The sequence below is a fragment of the Balearica regulorum genome, chromosome 3, assembly GCF_011004875.1.
Source record: "Balearica regulorum gibbericeps isolate bBalReg1 chromosome 3, bBalReg1.pri, whole genome shotgun sequence".
NCBI lineage: Eukaryota > Metazoa > Chordata > Aves > Gruiformes > Gruidae > Balearica > Balearica regulorum.
In genome coordinates, this window is record NC_046186.1 from 88,071,433 (window position 1) to 88,086,405 (window position 14,973).

General features: G+C 37.4%; 1 protein-coding gene across 3 annotated transcripts in view; it reads right to left on the reverse strand.

Annotated features, from left to right (window-relative positions):
* The window catches only part of SMYD3 (SET and MYND domain containing 3), a 432,592-nt gene that overhangs the window by 370,535 nt on the left and 47,084 nt on the right, over window positions 1-14,973 (reverse strand). For all 3 annotated transcript variants that reach the window (XM_075748835.1, XM_075748837.1, XM_075748836.1), the window contains exons 2-4: window positions 11,241-11,304; window positions 5,476-5,583; window positions 4,305-4,362 (exon numbers count right to left, since the gene is read on the reverse strand). In XM_075748835.1, the coding sequence (XP_075604950.1) occupies window positions 4,305-4,362; window positions 5,476-5,583; window positions 11,241-11,304 (230 nt within the window). The remainder of the gene's footprint in view (window positions 1-4,304; window positions 4,363-5,475; window positions 5,584-11,240; window positions 11,305-14,973) is intronic.

Genomic DNA, 14,973 nt, shown 5'->3' on the forward strand with positions numbered 1-14,973 from the left:
TGTTATTTTATTTTAAACATCCATCCTTAACAGGAATGGAAATGCCTTTTGCCAAGAAAGGTTCTTCCCCATACCAAGTTTGTTGGCCTCCTGGAAGGACAATTCAAGATCTGTGTTTCTCTTTAAAGCTAACTCCTAGTCACTCACTTAAAAAGAGAATGCAATTAAAGCAGATGTCACTGAGTTTGGCTAAACAGCTGTCTAGTGTGTACAATACTTGGGCTTCTGTGCTCTATGCCACCCCCCATCCCTCTGCTTGAAGGTACTGGCTATTTTGTAGGCTGTAAATTCGCTATCATGAAATTTCCATTTCACACACACCACACAAGTGAGATGTTTTAATAATCTCTTATGAACTACTGGCAGAACACTAAATGCTAGCTTACTAAAATGGCCAGTACCCATGGTTAGCTACCAGCCAGGAGTCTTCCAGTGGAACCAGCTATAATTTGCTTCCAGTCTGGTATGGGTTTCCTTATTTGCAAACTCTTTGGTTCTGTTTAGACTTTCTTGAGAGCCACCTTGCTTAGCTGAATGATGCAATCTTACCAATACACCATATTCTGGCAAACGTACCCCTCTTCATGCTACATACAGAGTTCAAGAAGCATCTATATTATCTATTGTATATTGTTTCCATTTCAGCATAAAGTAACACTTTCCAAGATCAGCTCCCATTCCAATGGTCAGTCATTGCTGCTGAAATGCCATCTACAAGCCATGCCTGTTGTGACTCTGCAACGTGCTGAGCAAGCAATGACTCCAAAGGAATCTTAAGAGTGGTCTGTCCCTACTAGGGTTAGGGAAGGAGACACATGCTCTCCTAGAGCAATCAATTTCAGCTCCTCACAGAGTTCAAACCAGCTAGTTCTAAGAATACTGAGATATGACCCTCCATACCTGGCACAAAGCTTATTTAACTAAAGGATTTGCCTTTTTATAGCTACCTATAGAGCTACCCACGTGCATCTTAACAGTGTGGATATTTGAGGGTGATCTTGCAAGCCTGAATGAATGGGCACATTAGAAATCCAGACATGTGTGCTCTTCGCAATGTATGGACATCTCTGGTATAGAAACATATCATATCTATGAGGACTGTGTCTTCCAGAAAAGCAGCACACTTTTACATGACTGGGAAACTCAAGTTTAAAAAAAAAATAAAAATAAATCATAAACATACCATTGCATTTCTTACATAATATTCCTTTGAAACTAAAGAAGCTTCTTCCTTCAAATGTAATTTTTCAAGATATCATGTCATTCATCTTAATCTACCTGATGCACATTGCAAAAGGTATTATGAAAAGAGAGGAAGACATGATTTGCTTCACTATTAGCAAATATAACACCTCCAGAATAGAGAAGAGGTATTATGTAAGCAGCATGGTATAAACAGACACAGCAGCTTAGGACAGATGTGAACAAGAAAACCAAATCCAACTGGAACTTCAGGGAGAATTGACAGAGACAGGAGCAGAATGCAATTACCCATGTTGGAAACTGTCCAGGACATCAGAGCTAATGATCCCAGCAAAAAGTCCCACGGGATCTTTAATGGCAAATGATGAAGACCTATTTTTCACAGCACATCAAGAAGCCAAGGCCAAAAGCAAAGTGAAACAAAATTTCTGAATGTTTTAATTTTGTGTTTTTAAGAAACTTTTTTTCAATTGTATAAGAACCCTGGTGTGGGAGAGAAAAATGCTGTAAAAAGCCTGTGGAAACTTTTCTAAATAACTCATGGGTAGTTAATTATGCAGCTCTGATACTGATCCAAGTAAAGTAGCAAAAAGTCTGCCCATAGTACAGTACCCAAACTCTACTGAATCTTGGTAAGTGAAAACAAAGTTGATTTCTGAATGATCATAACAGACAGTGAGCCTGTAGAACTACATAAGCAAGGAATTGTCTTACATTAAATGAGAACTAGCAAAAGTAACAATGCACACAGACACCCCTCCAACTTAATCTGAGTTTCAAGGTATAAAATAAATTTGAAGGAACTGTGGATCTGGGAATAGAACTTTATAAAGGGCTAGATGCCTCCACATGTTTTTTTGTGGGGCTTTTTTAATATATGTTAAAAAAAAAAAAAAGAAGATCAATTAGAATTCTATCTGTCATACTTCTGATTAGTGTTGAAACCCTATCTTCTATTATACAGATGCTTCCTGCGAAGTTTTTTGCTTCAGAAGATCGCAGTCTGTATTTCTAGTTCATGCAATTCCCTTCAATGAAATTTTTTCCCCTAAATATTTAGGCCTATAAATGAAAATACTTTTCTGACTTTCCTATGGATTCTACCAAGTACTGAAGGCAAGTAACTCTATCAATTCCATCTGTAAATTGTGCAGTAAATGGGAAAAATGTTATGAAGTAACAGTAGCTTTTTGAGGATATAGAGGCAGCAAAAAGTATCACAACTACCACAAGTTGTCACACCATCCTAAAACACTCTTTTGGCCTATTCTAACTGTAAAACCATAGAGACCATCTATTCACACTAGCAAGGAAGCTGTGAAAACAGCAAAAGGTAAGAGTTAGTCAAAACCTTTACATAAGATTATGCAAGTGTCATGGGCCATTTGTACTGTATTCTGTAAAGTATCAACTTTGGTTTATGTCTAGGAGTCCTGAACACCTCGCACTTTGGAGTTAAGAAGATTACACAGGATTGTTATTAAAGCGCTTAGAGTAAATACAGATAAAACATTAGATGTGGATCTCTCATTTGCCTCCTCCTAAACTAACTTGCTGTGGACCAGCTGGTTCTGTATCAGTGAGAGGACAGTCATCCCACCTGTATCACAGGCTGTATCAGCATTTCCTTCAAAATGAGAATTTTAGTAGGAGCTTCTGACCGTTTTACAGAGTTTTGTACCGTTTATCCATTGCAGCTCAGGCTTGTTCAATACCAAGCTTCTCTCCAGACAAGTTATCACACTATTCCCCCTTGTCTCCAGTGAAGTCAAAGGAAGCTGAGATCATCTCCTGAGGGGTACTGAGAACCCTCAGTTTGTGTGGAATTATCCGTTACAGAAAAACCTTTGCCTACACTAGTGACAACTGCTGTACAAGCAATCAGTATTTAATTTTTGAAGGGAAACTCTTCCCTTCCCTCTAGATCCTCCTGTGCAACCAGCCATTGGTACAATAGAGCATCATAAAGAATTTTTTTCCCCTGGATCCCAGTAGTGTCATGAAGCATAGAAGTCCATAGACTTCATCATTTTAACTTCATTTGAAGCATCTGGAAATGCTGCTCTTAATTCAGATACTCATCTAATTCCCCATAAACATTTGTTACACAATTTGAGAATATCTGTAGCAGAAAATCCTGATGGTTTAAATTATTGAAATGCATTCCCTCTATCCCTTTTAATTTTTTGCCTTATTAAGGTCTTTTGCCCTTGCAGTTTGGGAGAAGGTGGCAGAACATCAGGATGTACAGAAGTAAAATGTAATACTATCTATTGCATTTTTCATGTTTATGTGGTTTTTTATTTCTACCTAACTCTATGAATAGATTAAGCCAGTTTATAGCCAAAGCTCTGAATAACACTAAAAAATGTAGGTAATCAAAATAGTCACATTACTCTTTAGAAAATCCCTTTAAGCAAGATGCAAGAATGAACTAAGGATGTATTTCTTCCCTTATAAGCCTTTAACCTTTAAGCTACCACAAAATCTGGAAAAAATGTTTTCTATTTCTACATTAGCTCTGCTGAGAGATTATAATGAGCATCCTTTCCTAATGAAGCAGTAGAAATTTGTGAAACTACAAAAATAATATTGGGGCAATTTTATCTTTTTCCCCCCATTGAAAAGTTATGTAGGAGACAGACATATATATATTCCTTGTAAAATTTAGATTTCTTTCCTTTTTTCTGGAAGTTATTTTGAAGCTTTATGCTATAGCATAAATATTTTAAAAGTAAAACCTCAATGTAAAAAATATATGTATTTTTGTACATATATACAAATATTGGCACTGTATGTAATAAGGCAGACATCGAGTAAGTTAAAAACTGAACAGGCAAGATGTACACTGTAAAATGAGAAAAAAATATTAAAGCCAAAGAAATCAGGTGGAAGTTTTCCTTGAACAAGACACACATGTTTTTTCCTTGATCTTTGAAAAAAAACCTGTTCTTCCCCATAGAGGTTTTAGCAGGTTTTATCTTTGATTTTGTTCTTCTACAGAGCAGACCTTCAGAAGGCAAGCTGCAAGAAAATCAGATGGCCATTCTATAAAGTAGAACTTGCAAGCATTTTCTGCAATATGGTTGGCAATTACTTACTTGACTGAAGATCGGAAAAAGAGTAGAGTCTCTCAGAAAGCCATACTGATTGTCTAAGCTGTAGAGAAAAACAGATAATTAACACTTACATAGCACGCTTTATCTTGAAAACACTCTACAAGATTGATTATTCCATGCGATATGCCTGTAAGATAATTAGGCAAGGCTAACAGCACCAACATAAATCCGGTCTTTCCATACTTTCTGTAAACTATCATAAAAATACTGTATTTTTCTTGGTGTTATAACACTTTCTACCTTTTTTTTTCTTTTTACTTCAGAAGCTTACCCTTAGTAATTTACTTTGCCCCTTCACACTATAATTGAAAGCAATTTATGAGGTTAGCAGTGTCAGATTTCATGTGAGTATAATTAATGCACAGTATAGCTAGGTATATATTTGCCCTTTAAAAACAACCATGCACTCTTCCCAACAATGTGTAAATTAAGATATTAAATCATATTTTATCACCTCAGACCACAACAAATGCACATGTTTTTATTCAAGACAGACAGCATTATGGCAGGGTCAGCAAAAAAATGGGCAAATTCTTTTTTGATTTACAATCCCACACAGTATCAGCTGCTTAACCTAACAGAAAATTTAGTCCACATAAATTAATCAAACCATTGGAATGTCAAACACCTAGGACTTCCAGGAGAGTTTAGGCAAAAAGGAAAAAAACCCCGTAATTGAGATTAAGAGAACCCAACATTGAAAGCATGGCATTGTGCCCTCTAAAGGAAGGGCTGGCTAACAGTGTTTCTGTCCTTACCACTCAACCAAACAAGGCTGAATGAGGTTCCCAGTGAAGTTAATGGAAAAGCACCGATAACATCAGTAGTATCAAAGAAAAAAAACAGTGTCCCTCTGTGTTTTCCTTCTAGGCAGAAATAAGTTACTAAGTTTAGAATTCTGCCACACAGTCATATAAAGACAAAGTCGATAAACAGGTCCCTTGAGCTTAATTATGTCCATTTTAGTATCTCTTGATCCTTTCAGCATTTCTGCACATTAATCAGTAATCTTGTAATACAATATGCAGTCCAATTTTGTTCAGCAATCCCAGTCACTTCAGCTTTCTAGCTCTTAATTACATTAAAAATGTAGAGTGAAAAAGTATTTATCTGAATATGCTACACTGAATAAATCTGAAAGAATGTCACTTACTAGTTTAAAAACAATTCTGCCAGCAAGTCTGACAGAGTCTGGAGGAAAATTAGGCTTGACACTCTTAAGACACCTGCATTCCTGCTTGTGGTCCAGCCAAGCTTCTTTCTATTAGGATTTTTTAAAAAGGAAGAGAAAGAAAAAAAACTGCATGTTATTTTACATAGTATGTATCTCATTTTTTATATATATACACATATATTTTTTTTAATATACATATTTGTATATGCACACAAACAAACATGATCAGCCTCACCATGGGCTGGACCTCAGGATCCAGAACCACAACAGCATTGCAGCCATTGAGCCGGGCTGGGAGGAACAGCTGCAGAGCTGAAAGTCAGCTCCGAAGCACCAGGAAGGGGACCTTCCTTGGGTACTGCTCTCCACTGACTCTGGCAGTCTCCAACACAGGCAACCTTGGATGCTAACTGCTAAAGAAACAGCAGCACACACACTTTACTGGCATAGTCTAAGTCTGCAGCTATAACATGAGTGTGGTGGAAAGGGACAAGGCTGGGTTATCCACTGAAACCAACCCCATCAAACCATTTCCTCCTCTAACGTAATTAATTGTGTAACTGATACTTTGGACATTGGAGCTAAAGCAGTCTAGGTTCAGAATGATAAGGTGAGGGAAAGCTGCTATATATTGAAATATGTCGTCTTTTTTTTTTTCTGTGTCTCGTCCAAATCAGTGTGGAAGCGCCATAAGAACAGCTAAAGAAACATGTTGGAAGAGACAGTTGATTTTTGACCGCCTTTTCTTTGCCTTCTGTCTTTACAAGCTGAAAATTCTGTTTATAATTTACAAAAACTCCAAGCCCATTTCATTAACCTAGTACATATTTCCACATCTTATTTATGTATTCACAGTATTTGTTTGAAGCCACCCAGCTGTTTCAAATACTTTTAAAAAGCAAATTGAAAAAACAGGGTACAACAAAAAATTGCTACAATGACAAGAACTCAGAATAACCAAGGGCTTCTGAAGGTGACATTTTCTCATAGATATGCAGTAAGAAAAAAAAACCACCTCAGAAAAACAGCTTCTGTTAGGAAACTGCCACACAGAAAATGATAAAATGTCTAATACAAAGAAATTACATGTTCAGCAATAAAAAAAAGAAAAAGAGGGAATGGCAGTGATATGTGCAAGTGCACATCACACCTGTGGACGCTGACATGCTAGTTATAAAGATTACAAAGGCTATCACACAATTTTTTCTTAAACTGCATTTAAGTGGGGGAATTTTTTCAGGTAACTAGGTTTCAGCACCAATAGCATTTATTCTATTTCATTCAGGTTTTTTTCCCCCCTTTGGCTTACACATAATAAATAAATTGGACTTTTTCTTTCTTTCAGCTACATGGGAGATTTGTGATTTAATTTCCTTTACCCATAACTCTACAAGGGGAAAAAATGACACCAAGGCAGCATTAATCCAAACACAGTTAGTGTCACATGCTGTCTGACAAATAAAAGTTAAGTATCTAGTGCTGAATAGCATTATTCTTGTCTAGAAGAAACAAGGTCATGCTTGTAAATGTCTAGACATCATTCTGTGTAATACAATTATATTGGCATTTTTATCCCACTTAAACTAAAATTGTTCTTTGGAGTAAGCCTTTATCTGTCAAATTTTTTCCCTACATAAATGTTGCACAGAATTTTAAACATGCTAGAGGTGACATCAAAATGATTAATAGCTTACCAAACCAATAAAGCCCTAATGAGATGAAATACGCAGTACCACATAGCAGCATCATATGCCACATCTCTTTGAACTGTTCTTCTCGTGAGAACGCACCTCAAACACACGCCTTCTGCAAAACAGCACTTTGGCCGAAACTGATGCCAAAAAGAAATTAGTCTGACTCCTCTGCAGAAAGAGCGCTGGAAAGGGGACTGCCATTGGCTTCCTCCCAACTGGCCAGGGAGAGAGGGGAAGGCTCCAAATGTATTAAATATAATGAAATTCAACAATATTTCTTCTCCCTACCAATACAACAAGGATACCAACTACAGAACACAGTATGAAACCATGAAGATTTGTGACCCTGGAGAGACCTACTTTTAAAGTTGGTCTCTAACAATTCTTATTGGTGGGCTTATATTAGTCCCACAGTTCTCTGTGGGAGGTTTTCTCAACTCTGCGTATCCTGGCTTTCAGTCAAGGTTTTTATATCCCATGTCCAGCTTGGGTATAAATACTACAGTGCAGAGGTACGGCCACATGGTACGACCCTTCTCCTTCCTGCCAGGGAAGTTCTTACCAGTTTTGCAACAGATTTTTTTTTCCCCGTTAGAAATGAACACTATTCAAAAGGAGGCAGAGAAGACGAGTAAATAGTGCAGGGCAGTGCCCAGCACTCTCTCCTCCTCTGGGCTTCACTACACTTAGTAACTCAGAAGGAATAACCCCTCCTTTGTCTCCTCCCAAATCACTGTCTCTCATTCAAGCTCAATGCATCCCAAGTGAAATTCCTCAGGCTTTACGCAAGTGAAAAGGGTGAGAACCCACATGGCTTAGGAGATAGTCCAGCATATATATAGCTGCTTACTGGTGGCAGATTGAGAGTCTTCTCTCCCAAGCCAGCACAAGCACAAATGCATCACTGGGTTTCAGCGGACAACCCAGGCCCAGGATCACCTCCTGCTGGCTCAGGCCATGGGCAAAGACTCCTCGTACCTGCCTGCAAGGTCTTGCATATTTTTAGCTGAGCTGTTTTGCCAAAGCGCATCCATTCTTGCACAGACATATGCTATCCCTGTCTCCCAATGGTCCCTAACCCTATGGAAAGATCCTAAACCAATGTTTAGGAAACAAACGTTTCCCTTGTCTCCTATGCAGAATCCAAAAAAATGAATGCTTCCTGCAGATTGATGTGCTAATGAAAAGCAGTTAAAGACAAGAGCTCATTAAAAAAAAAAAAATTCCAAGTGGGATATTTTTCCATTGGAAGGTTTTGCTTTGTTAAAAATACATAATTTGTAGTTTCCAAAGTATCGTTCAAGTTTTTTTTACAGAATGTCTTTTTTTTTTTTTTTAATTAATCCATTTCAATAATGTTTGATAATGACACATTCTGAATTCTGCCTGAAATGACTTCCATTTGCCAGGGATTATCATCTATATCACTGGTCCCCAATCTACGGAATGAACCAAATTAATAGATATTGACAGGGAGAACATAACTGATTACAAGGAGTAACAGACACAGTAACTACGTTTGGAGGCACACGCAGCCAACACAACACTGCTAGAGGGTGGCTCCAGGAAATTAGGCATCAACAAATGGGAAAGCGGCTACAACAGAGAAGCGTCAAGGAGGCGCAAAAGTGAATGAGGTCCAACTGAAAAAAATTATGTTTAAAAGCAAAAGGCCTACATATACTTGATGGTGAAATCAGAATTCAGTTGAAAAAAAGTCAGCCCTAAGGGCCTTTTGTGATAACTTCCAGTTCCACATTTCCAATATGTTTTGAAGTAAATTAAAGTGTTAAAAGTGAAAGCAAAGTGCTTCAACTGGCCTGAAAAAAATAATGGGAAATTTTGAAACTCAGCACAACTCACTTGAAATTTTCAATATTGACATTATGGAGATTTCTACAAACTGGAAATTTTAATTCCCATATAGTTTTGTTCAGGACTCCTGGCTCTGCCCACATATCTCTTTTAAGGATAACAATTCTGACAGTACATTCCAAAAAGGGAAACATCTTTCAAAAGATGATTTCTTCTCCTCTATAGATTAGCCCAAAGACAGTTTTTCTTAACCACCTGACATTTTAAAAAGCAAATGAAGATTTTTCAAGATAGTTGCAGCTTTAAAAACAGTTCATTTTGGTACATCCTAACATAGAAATCACCTGCTGCATTTACTTTGAAGTTTCCTTCACAAACTCCACCTTTATCCTAAACCTAGTTCAGCTACTCAGATTAATCTTTTTTTTTTTTTAAGTCAGATTTTTACATTAATTCTGATTTCATTTCTGTATTTACCAGAAAACTCCAGAAAATTGACAGTTTTTAAGACTCAGCGAAGTGTTTTGAGCTGTAGGATTCATTTAACACACGTGCAAACATGATCAAACCATTCTGCAGCTAAGTATAAAACGTAAGTCCAACCACACAATTTGCATTTCAAAGTTACTTGTATTTATAAAACTAAAATAGTCCTGTTCTGCCAATATTCACTTTTTAAACGTGCAAACTGCAATTTCATTCAATACCCTGCTGTTTATTTTGTTCAGCAATTAGTTCAATTAGAAGTGCACATATTAATGAACTGCACTAAAGCTACAGAGGCTAGGTAGAGCACAAAGCCTTTGGCTTGGCCAAGGACAGTTTTGCTAACATCTGCTATAAAACCAGGGCTGCACAGTAGTTTAGCTAGCTTAACAGAAGAAATATGAATTAGAGGACAGTCCTCAAAAGCAAACAGATCTGGCTGATCTGTTTCTCTGGATCATCTGTCCTGAGTCATCAATCCCAATAAATTCACTGTTTTGACTAGAAAACAACATTTTTTTTAGTTATTCTCAATTGTTACCTATATATATCACAGGATATTATATAATATTAATTCAATATTAATTTATTGATACTAACAGTTCAAGATATTATGTAACAGTAAATGCACAGCATTTTAAGTGCAGATTACTTTTAGCAGCAGTAGCCTTTCTCACTGAAACCGGTACCTGCAACTGTGGATGGCTTCAAGCACCCGAACCCTACAGCTGGAAGCACAAAGCAAATATACCCAAGATGGCTTCAGGCTATGTAGTGTGAATCCTTGAAGCATGTTCACATAGTTGTTTTCCCCAAGGAGGAAGCCTCATTTCCTACCTGCATTGCTACTACACCTGAGCTGGAACAGGGTATTGCATTACACCTTGCAGATTTGCCAGTATGGTCTCATTTCACATTAGAGACTCGCCAACTGCAACTTTACCAATGACTGTCCTGGCAGATATTTGTTTTAAACTTACCTTGCAATTACTCTGGTCTTTTCTATTCTTCACAGTCATACTTTCCTTATGATCTCCCACAATAAATCTACCTCTGGCATTATTATTGATGCTACAGTAAGCACCTAATGTACGTTGCATACATTTGCCATACAATGAATCAAAATGATACATCTTCTTCCTTTCTGCCTCCACATGTTTTAATCTCAAAAAGGAGGGGGTTCCAGCAGGTTGAGAACACTGCAGATTATACTACGGTGAATTGTTTATAGAAGCACAATTGAATATCAAAGACTTAAATTTAAAAGTTAAATTCATATACATTTAATAGAGTATCACTACTAGTCCATTGTGACCATTAGGGGTTTTTTCTCTATTTAGAAAACCAAACAGAAATCACAACACAAAGCTAAGAGAAATCATTTAAAAAACTGGAATATATACTTTGCCATGCTAAAAATTACTCTTGATGTACAAATTGGTTTACTGCAAGAGCCTTCAGCCTACCGTCAGCAAAGCTGAACAATTATTCCTCCTGCCTCTAACCACGCACAAACACCACACATTTCAACTTGGTTTTGTCTATCGCACTGATTATAATCTTATATTTGTAACTATAAAAAGTACTCAAATAAAACAAGGCAGCATGTTTACACACTCTGTCCGTAACTACAAATAAGAATTTGCAGTATGGAGCTATGACAATGCACAAAATGCATGGAGACCCTGTAAATAAAGTAATTAAAACCTGTTTTCTTCAACCCTTTATAGCTGTTATTTTTCATCTTACCTGACAAGATTTACCACAGTATTTAGCAACCTTGCACTGAGAGCATCTGTGCAGATGTTCATTCCTGTTTAGAGGAAAAAAAAAAAAAAAAGAAAATCAGTTATAAATACAAATAGAGCTTTGTATTTATCCTTCTTGCATAACTAGCAAAATTCAAATATTCCAAGGCAAGAAAAATATCTGAGAAACAAGAGCAGTCTAAAACACACTACTACACAAGAAGAAATAGTGCACAGTTATGTTCAAAGCTATATTCACAATGCTTTACTCATGTGGCTGAGCACCTCTGGGGCCTCTCTGGATCAACAGTAAAGATATCAAGTGTGCCTTTTTTTTTTTTTTTTTCGCCATACAGCTGTAACCCTGAGGAGTTTGATTTTGTAGATATCATCATAATTAGAGCTGTGCAATACAGCTAGTTAATCTATTTATCTGTCTTGAGTCTTGTTTTAAGCAAGTGTCATTCGCTGTCTTAAGCACGACCTTGCTGTGAACCTGCAGTTGTGACATCAAATTATAACTTTATAACAGAGTCTGAGGTTGACAGGTCAGCAGAAATTTCTGCTTTAAGAAAATAGTTCTGACTGGTGGACAATGAGACCAAAATAAAAATTCATTTAGGGGACAAAAAATAAAAATCTAGTGAAATCTAGAAAGACCACTATCAGAGCTGTATGTCACATTCTAAGGTTGAAAGCACCTCCTGACTCTAACACCATTTCCTGATGCTTAGTTTACAGTTATGAGAGTTAAGAAACCATGGGTGAAGTTCTGTAAATTCACTGAATATTCTGTAAATATTAAGCGTGAAAGCACACACAGAGCAAATCTTACACCTCAAATACGTGAGTTCAGGTAAAGAGGTTTACTTCAGATAAGTAGAAACAAGACAGATTTTGATACTCCCCTTTTATTTTCCTGTAGAAAATACTGAACATGTTGCATTATTCTGGTCACACTGGGTGGTTTTCACTTTGATCTCTTAACATGCAAAGTTACTTAAACGCTTTGTGGGCATTCATTAGGCTGGGAAAATAGTATATACTTTTTTTGTTGTTCAAACTGAAGGCAGGAGAGTTACATTACAGAAACAATTAACTGGACTGTACAGACTGCATAATCCTTATATACTTCCCCTCGGACTTTCTCCTGGCCATCGCTGTGACCTTAACCAAGCACAGCGCCTGACTGGGCACCACTGTTACCTTGTGAGCTGCACACAGCTGAACGCAGCTCAGTCACACCCAAGAAATTGTCACCATGAGCTACTTTTCAGTACCCCCTTCTCCATCCTTCTGCAAGGCAAGGAAGAGGGCGGGGGAGGGTGTCAGACACCCTACCCTCCTCCAAAGGCAGTTTTAGTAATTCAATCTTTACATCGCCGTAGTGCTTCACATTTAGCTGCCTCTAATCTTATTATAAAGATTAATTCAGCCTTCCAACCTAATTGGGAGATAATTAAGCATCTAACACAGCCCATTTCAAACCAAAAGGGCAAGTTTAAATGATCAGAAGAAGGACCTTTCTCCGCAAGATTCCTGGTGTCTGCACATCAGTACTTGGTGTGCTCTTTTCACTCATGCTCCCAACCAACACCAAAAGAAAACTCCTCCGCTGTCATCAGTAATCTAGAGGCTGCATACCGTAAACTCAGATTCCAGCTTTCTTGCTTTTTTCACTTACACCACCCAGTTGCCCCCAAGTTTTAATTTCTATGGGTGATTTCAAAATGTCTGAACACTGTTCAAAGGCCACATCAAAAAAAAAAAAAAAAAAAAAGCACCAACATGCCCACAAACCTCAATCTAGAACTTCTGGATGATGAATTCAGCCCACTGATTTCAGCCGTGACATCAAAACTATCAGGAGTAGGGGTAGAACACCAGATAAACCATGGAGCATCCTCTAGCACAAACCAACCTCTCCTTTCCCTCAAGTCCCACATGTGGAAAGGTATTCTGCTAATATATTAAAGTATTGCTATGTTTGAATTATTTAAAATAAAAGCTCATGCACTTAGGACTCTTATAAGCATTCAGTTTAGCTGCATTGGTCAAAGATTAGGATGAGCATTATGTACAGATCATTACAATCAAGTAACAATTTTTCATTTCTACTGCATAAAAATCACTATTTTGTTGCACAATATTTTGTAGGCATTCCTACTAACTACCAGGAGAAAAATAAAGCAGAACTATTTCAGATATAAGCACACATTTTGCTAGTCTCTTCTTTACCTTCCTACCTGCAAGCCAGCCCTGAAGACTGAAAAAAAACTAGCAACTGCTGGATTCCTATAAACAGAATCTAAAATCTTGTACATGCACAATAGGTTTTTGATTTTAAGATGCAATGCCTGAGGATGATTCAGAGTTAGAAACAAGCGTGAAATCTTCATTTTGCCAGCTGGGGAGAGCTGTTTCATTTTCAAGGTTGAGCAATGACACAAGTTTAACCAGCCTGCGATAGAGGAGCACATATTTCTCATTCTAGATTAGAAACTCAGGTCAGAGTAATTTAGGGAAGAAATACACTTCAGTAGAATAATTACTGTAAAAAAAAAAAAAAAAAAAGAAAACACCAAAACAGAAATGCTGTTTCGACCTGCTCATTGATTTGGATATCAGAAGCAGTCCGGATATAATACGTGCTCATAAACTGTGCATACAAATTCTTCCCCACTGAGACAAGTTTTGACACATCTTTTAATCCTAAACACCATGTTGTATCAAGGACATAAAAGAATCATTTAAGAAATCCACGCCTTCTTTCTAGATATTTCATAATTAACAGGATAGATTAAAACTTTTCTGAAGCTAGACCTTTCAAATTTCTGAAAGAAGACACTATAAGAACTTTAACTTGTTGAGCTAACGCTTTATTAGCTTTTGAGTTTGCCAGTGAATCATTCACAACATCACAGGCAATATTACCACTAAAAATCTGCCTACTGACCTAGAACCAAAAAAGAAAGCCAGGCACCTAGAACTTCAGTTTGCTGTTCAGCTCCCCACACACACAGCCACAGCCCTTGAGACCGTCACTCTGCTGCACGTCCCTGTTGCTCTTCACAGGTCCCTCTTACATGGCTGTACAGAGCCAGAGAGAGATCACAAAGGAGCTTTCAGCCTCTCTTTTTCTAGATACCGCCTTTGCATTCAATATTCTACATCTATGCTAGCAGTATGCATCAAACTTCATTATTTATAGTATTATCTGAATGACTAAATGCCCACCCTACTGCAGAATGATTGAACAAAACTGTTTTGAAGGCAGACTTTTTTTTAATTCTAAATGCTATTCATCAAAACACAGTAATGACTTAGGACTTTGCTAACAGAACATTGGTAATTTTAGTCCCGTACACATTAAAATACCAAAAAGTCTCAGCAGCAACAAGTAAAACAGATTCCCAAAGCAGAGTAATTCTAACTTTCTGGAGCCAGAATGTAGATGAATGAATGCCCATAACTATCAGAGAAGTCTCTCCTACGGATTTCATGTTCTTCCATCAGAAGGCTAGATCCGACAACCTTAACGTACTTGCAAGCATACCTTGCGTTGGTATACCTCTTGGTATTTTTCCAAGAGATGCTAGAATTTTTCCAAGAGATGCTTAGGAATCATTGGTATTAAGTCACCAACACTTATTCATTCTCTCTTTTGTAAAACAATTAGTAGACCTGTAGCCACAAAGCACTAAACTCCTTCAGCATCCACCGAGGTTTCAATA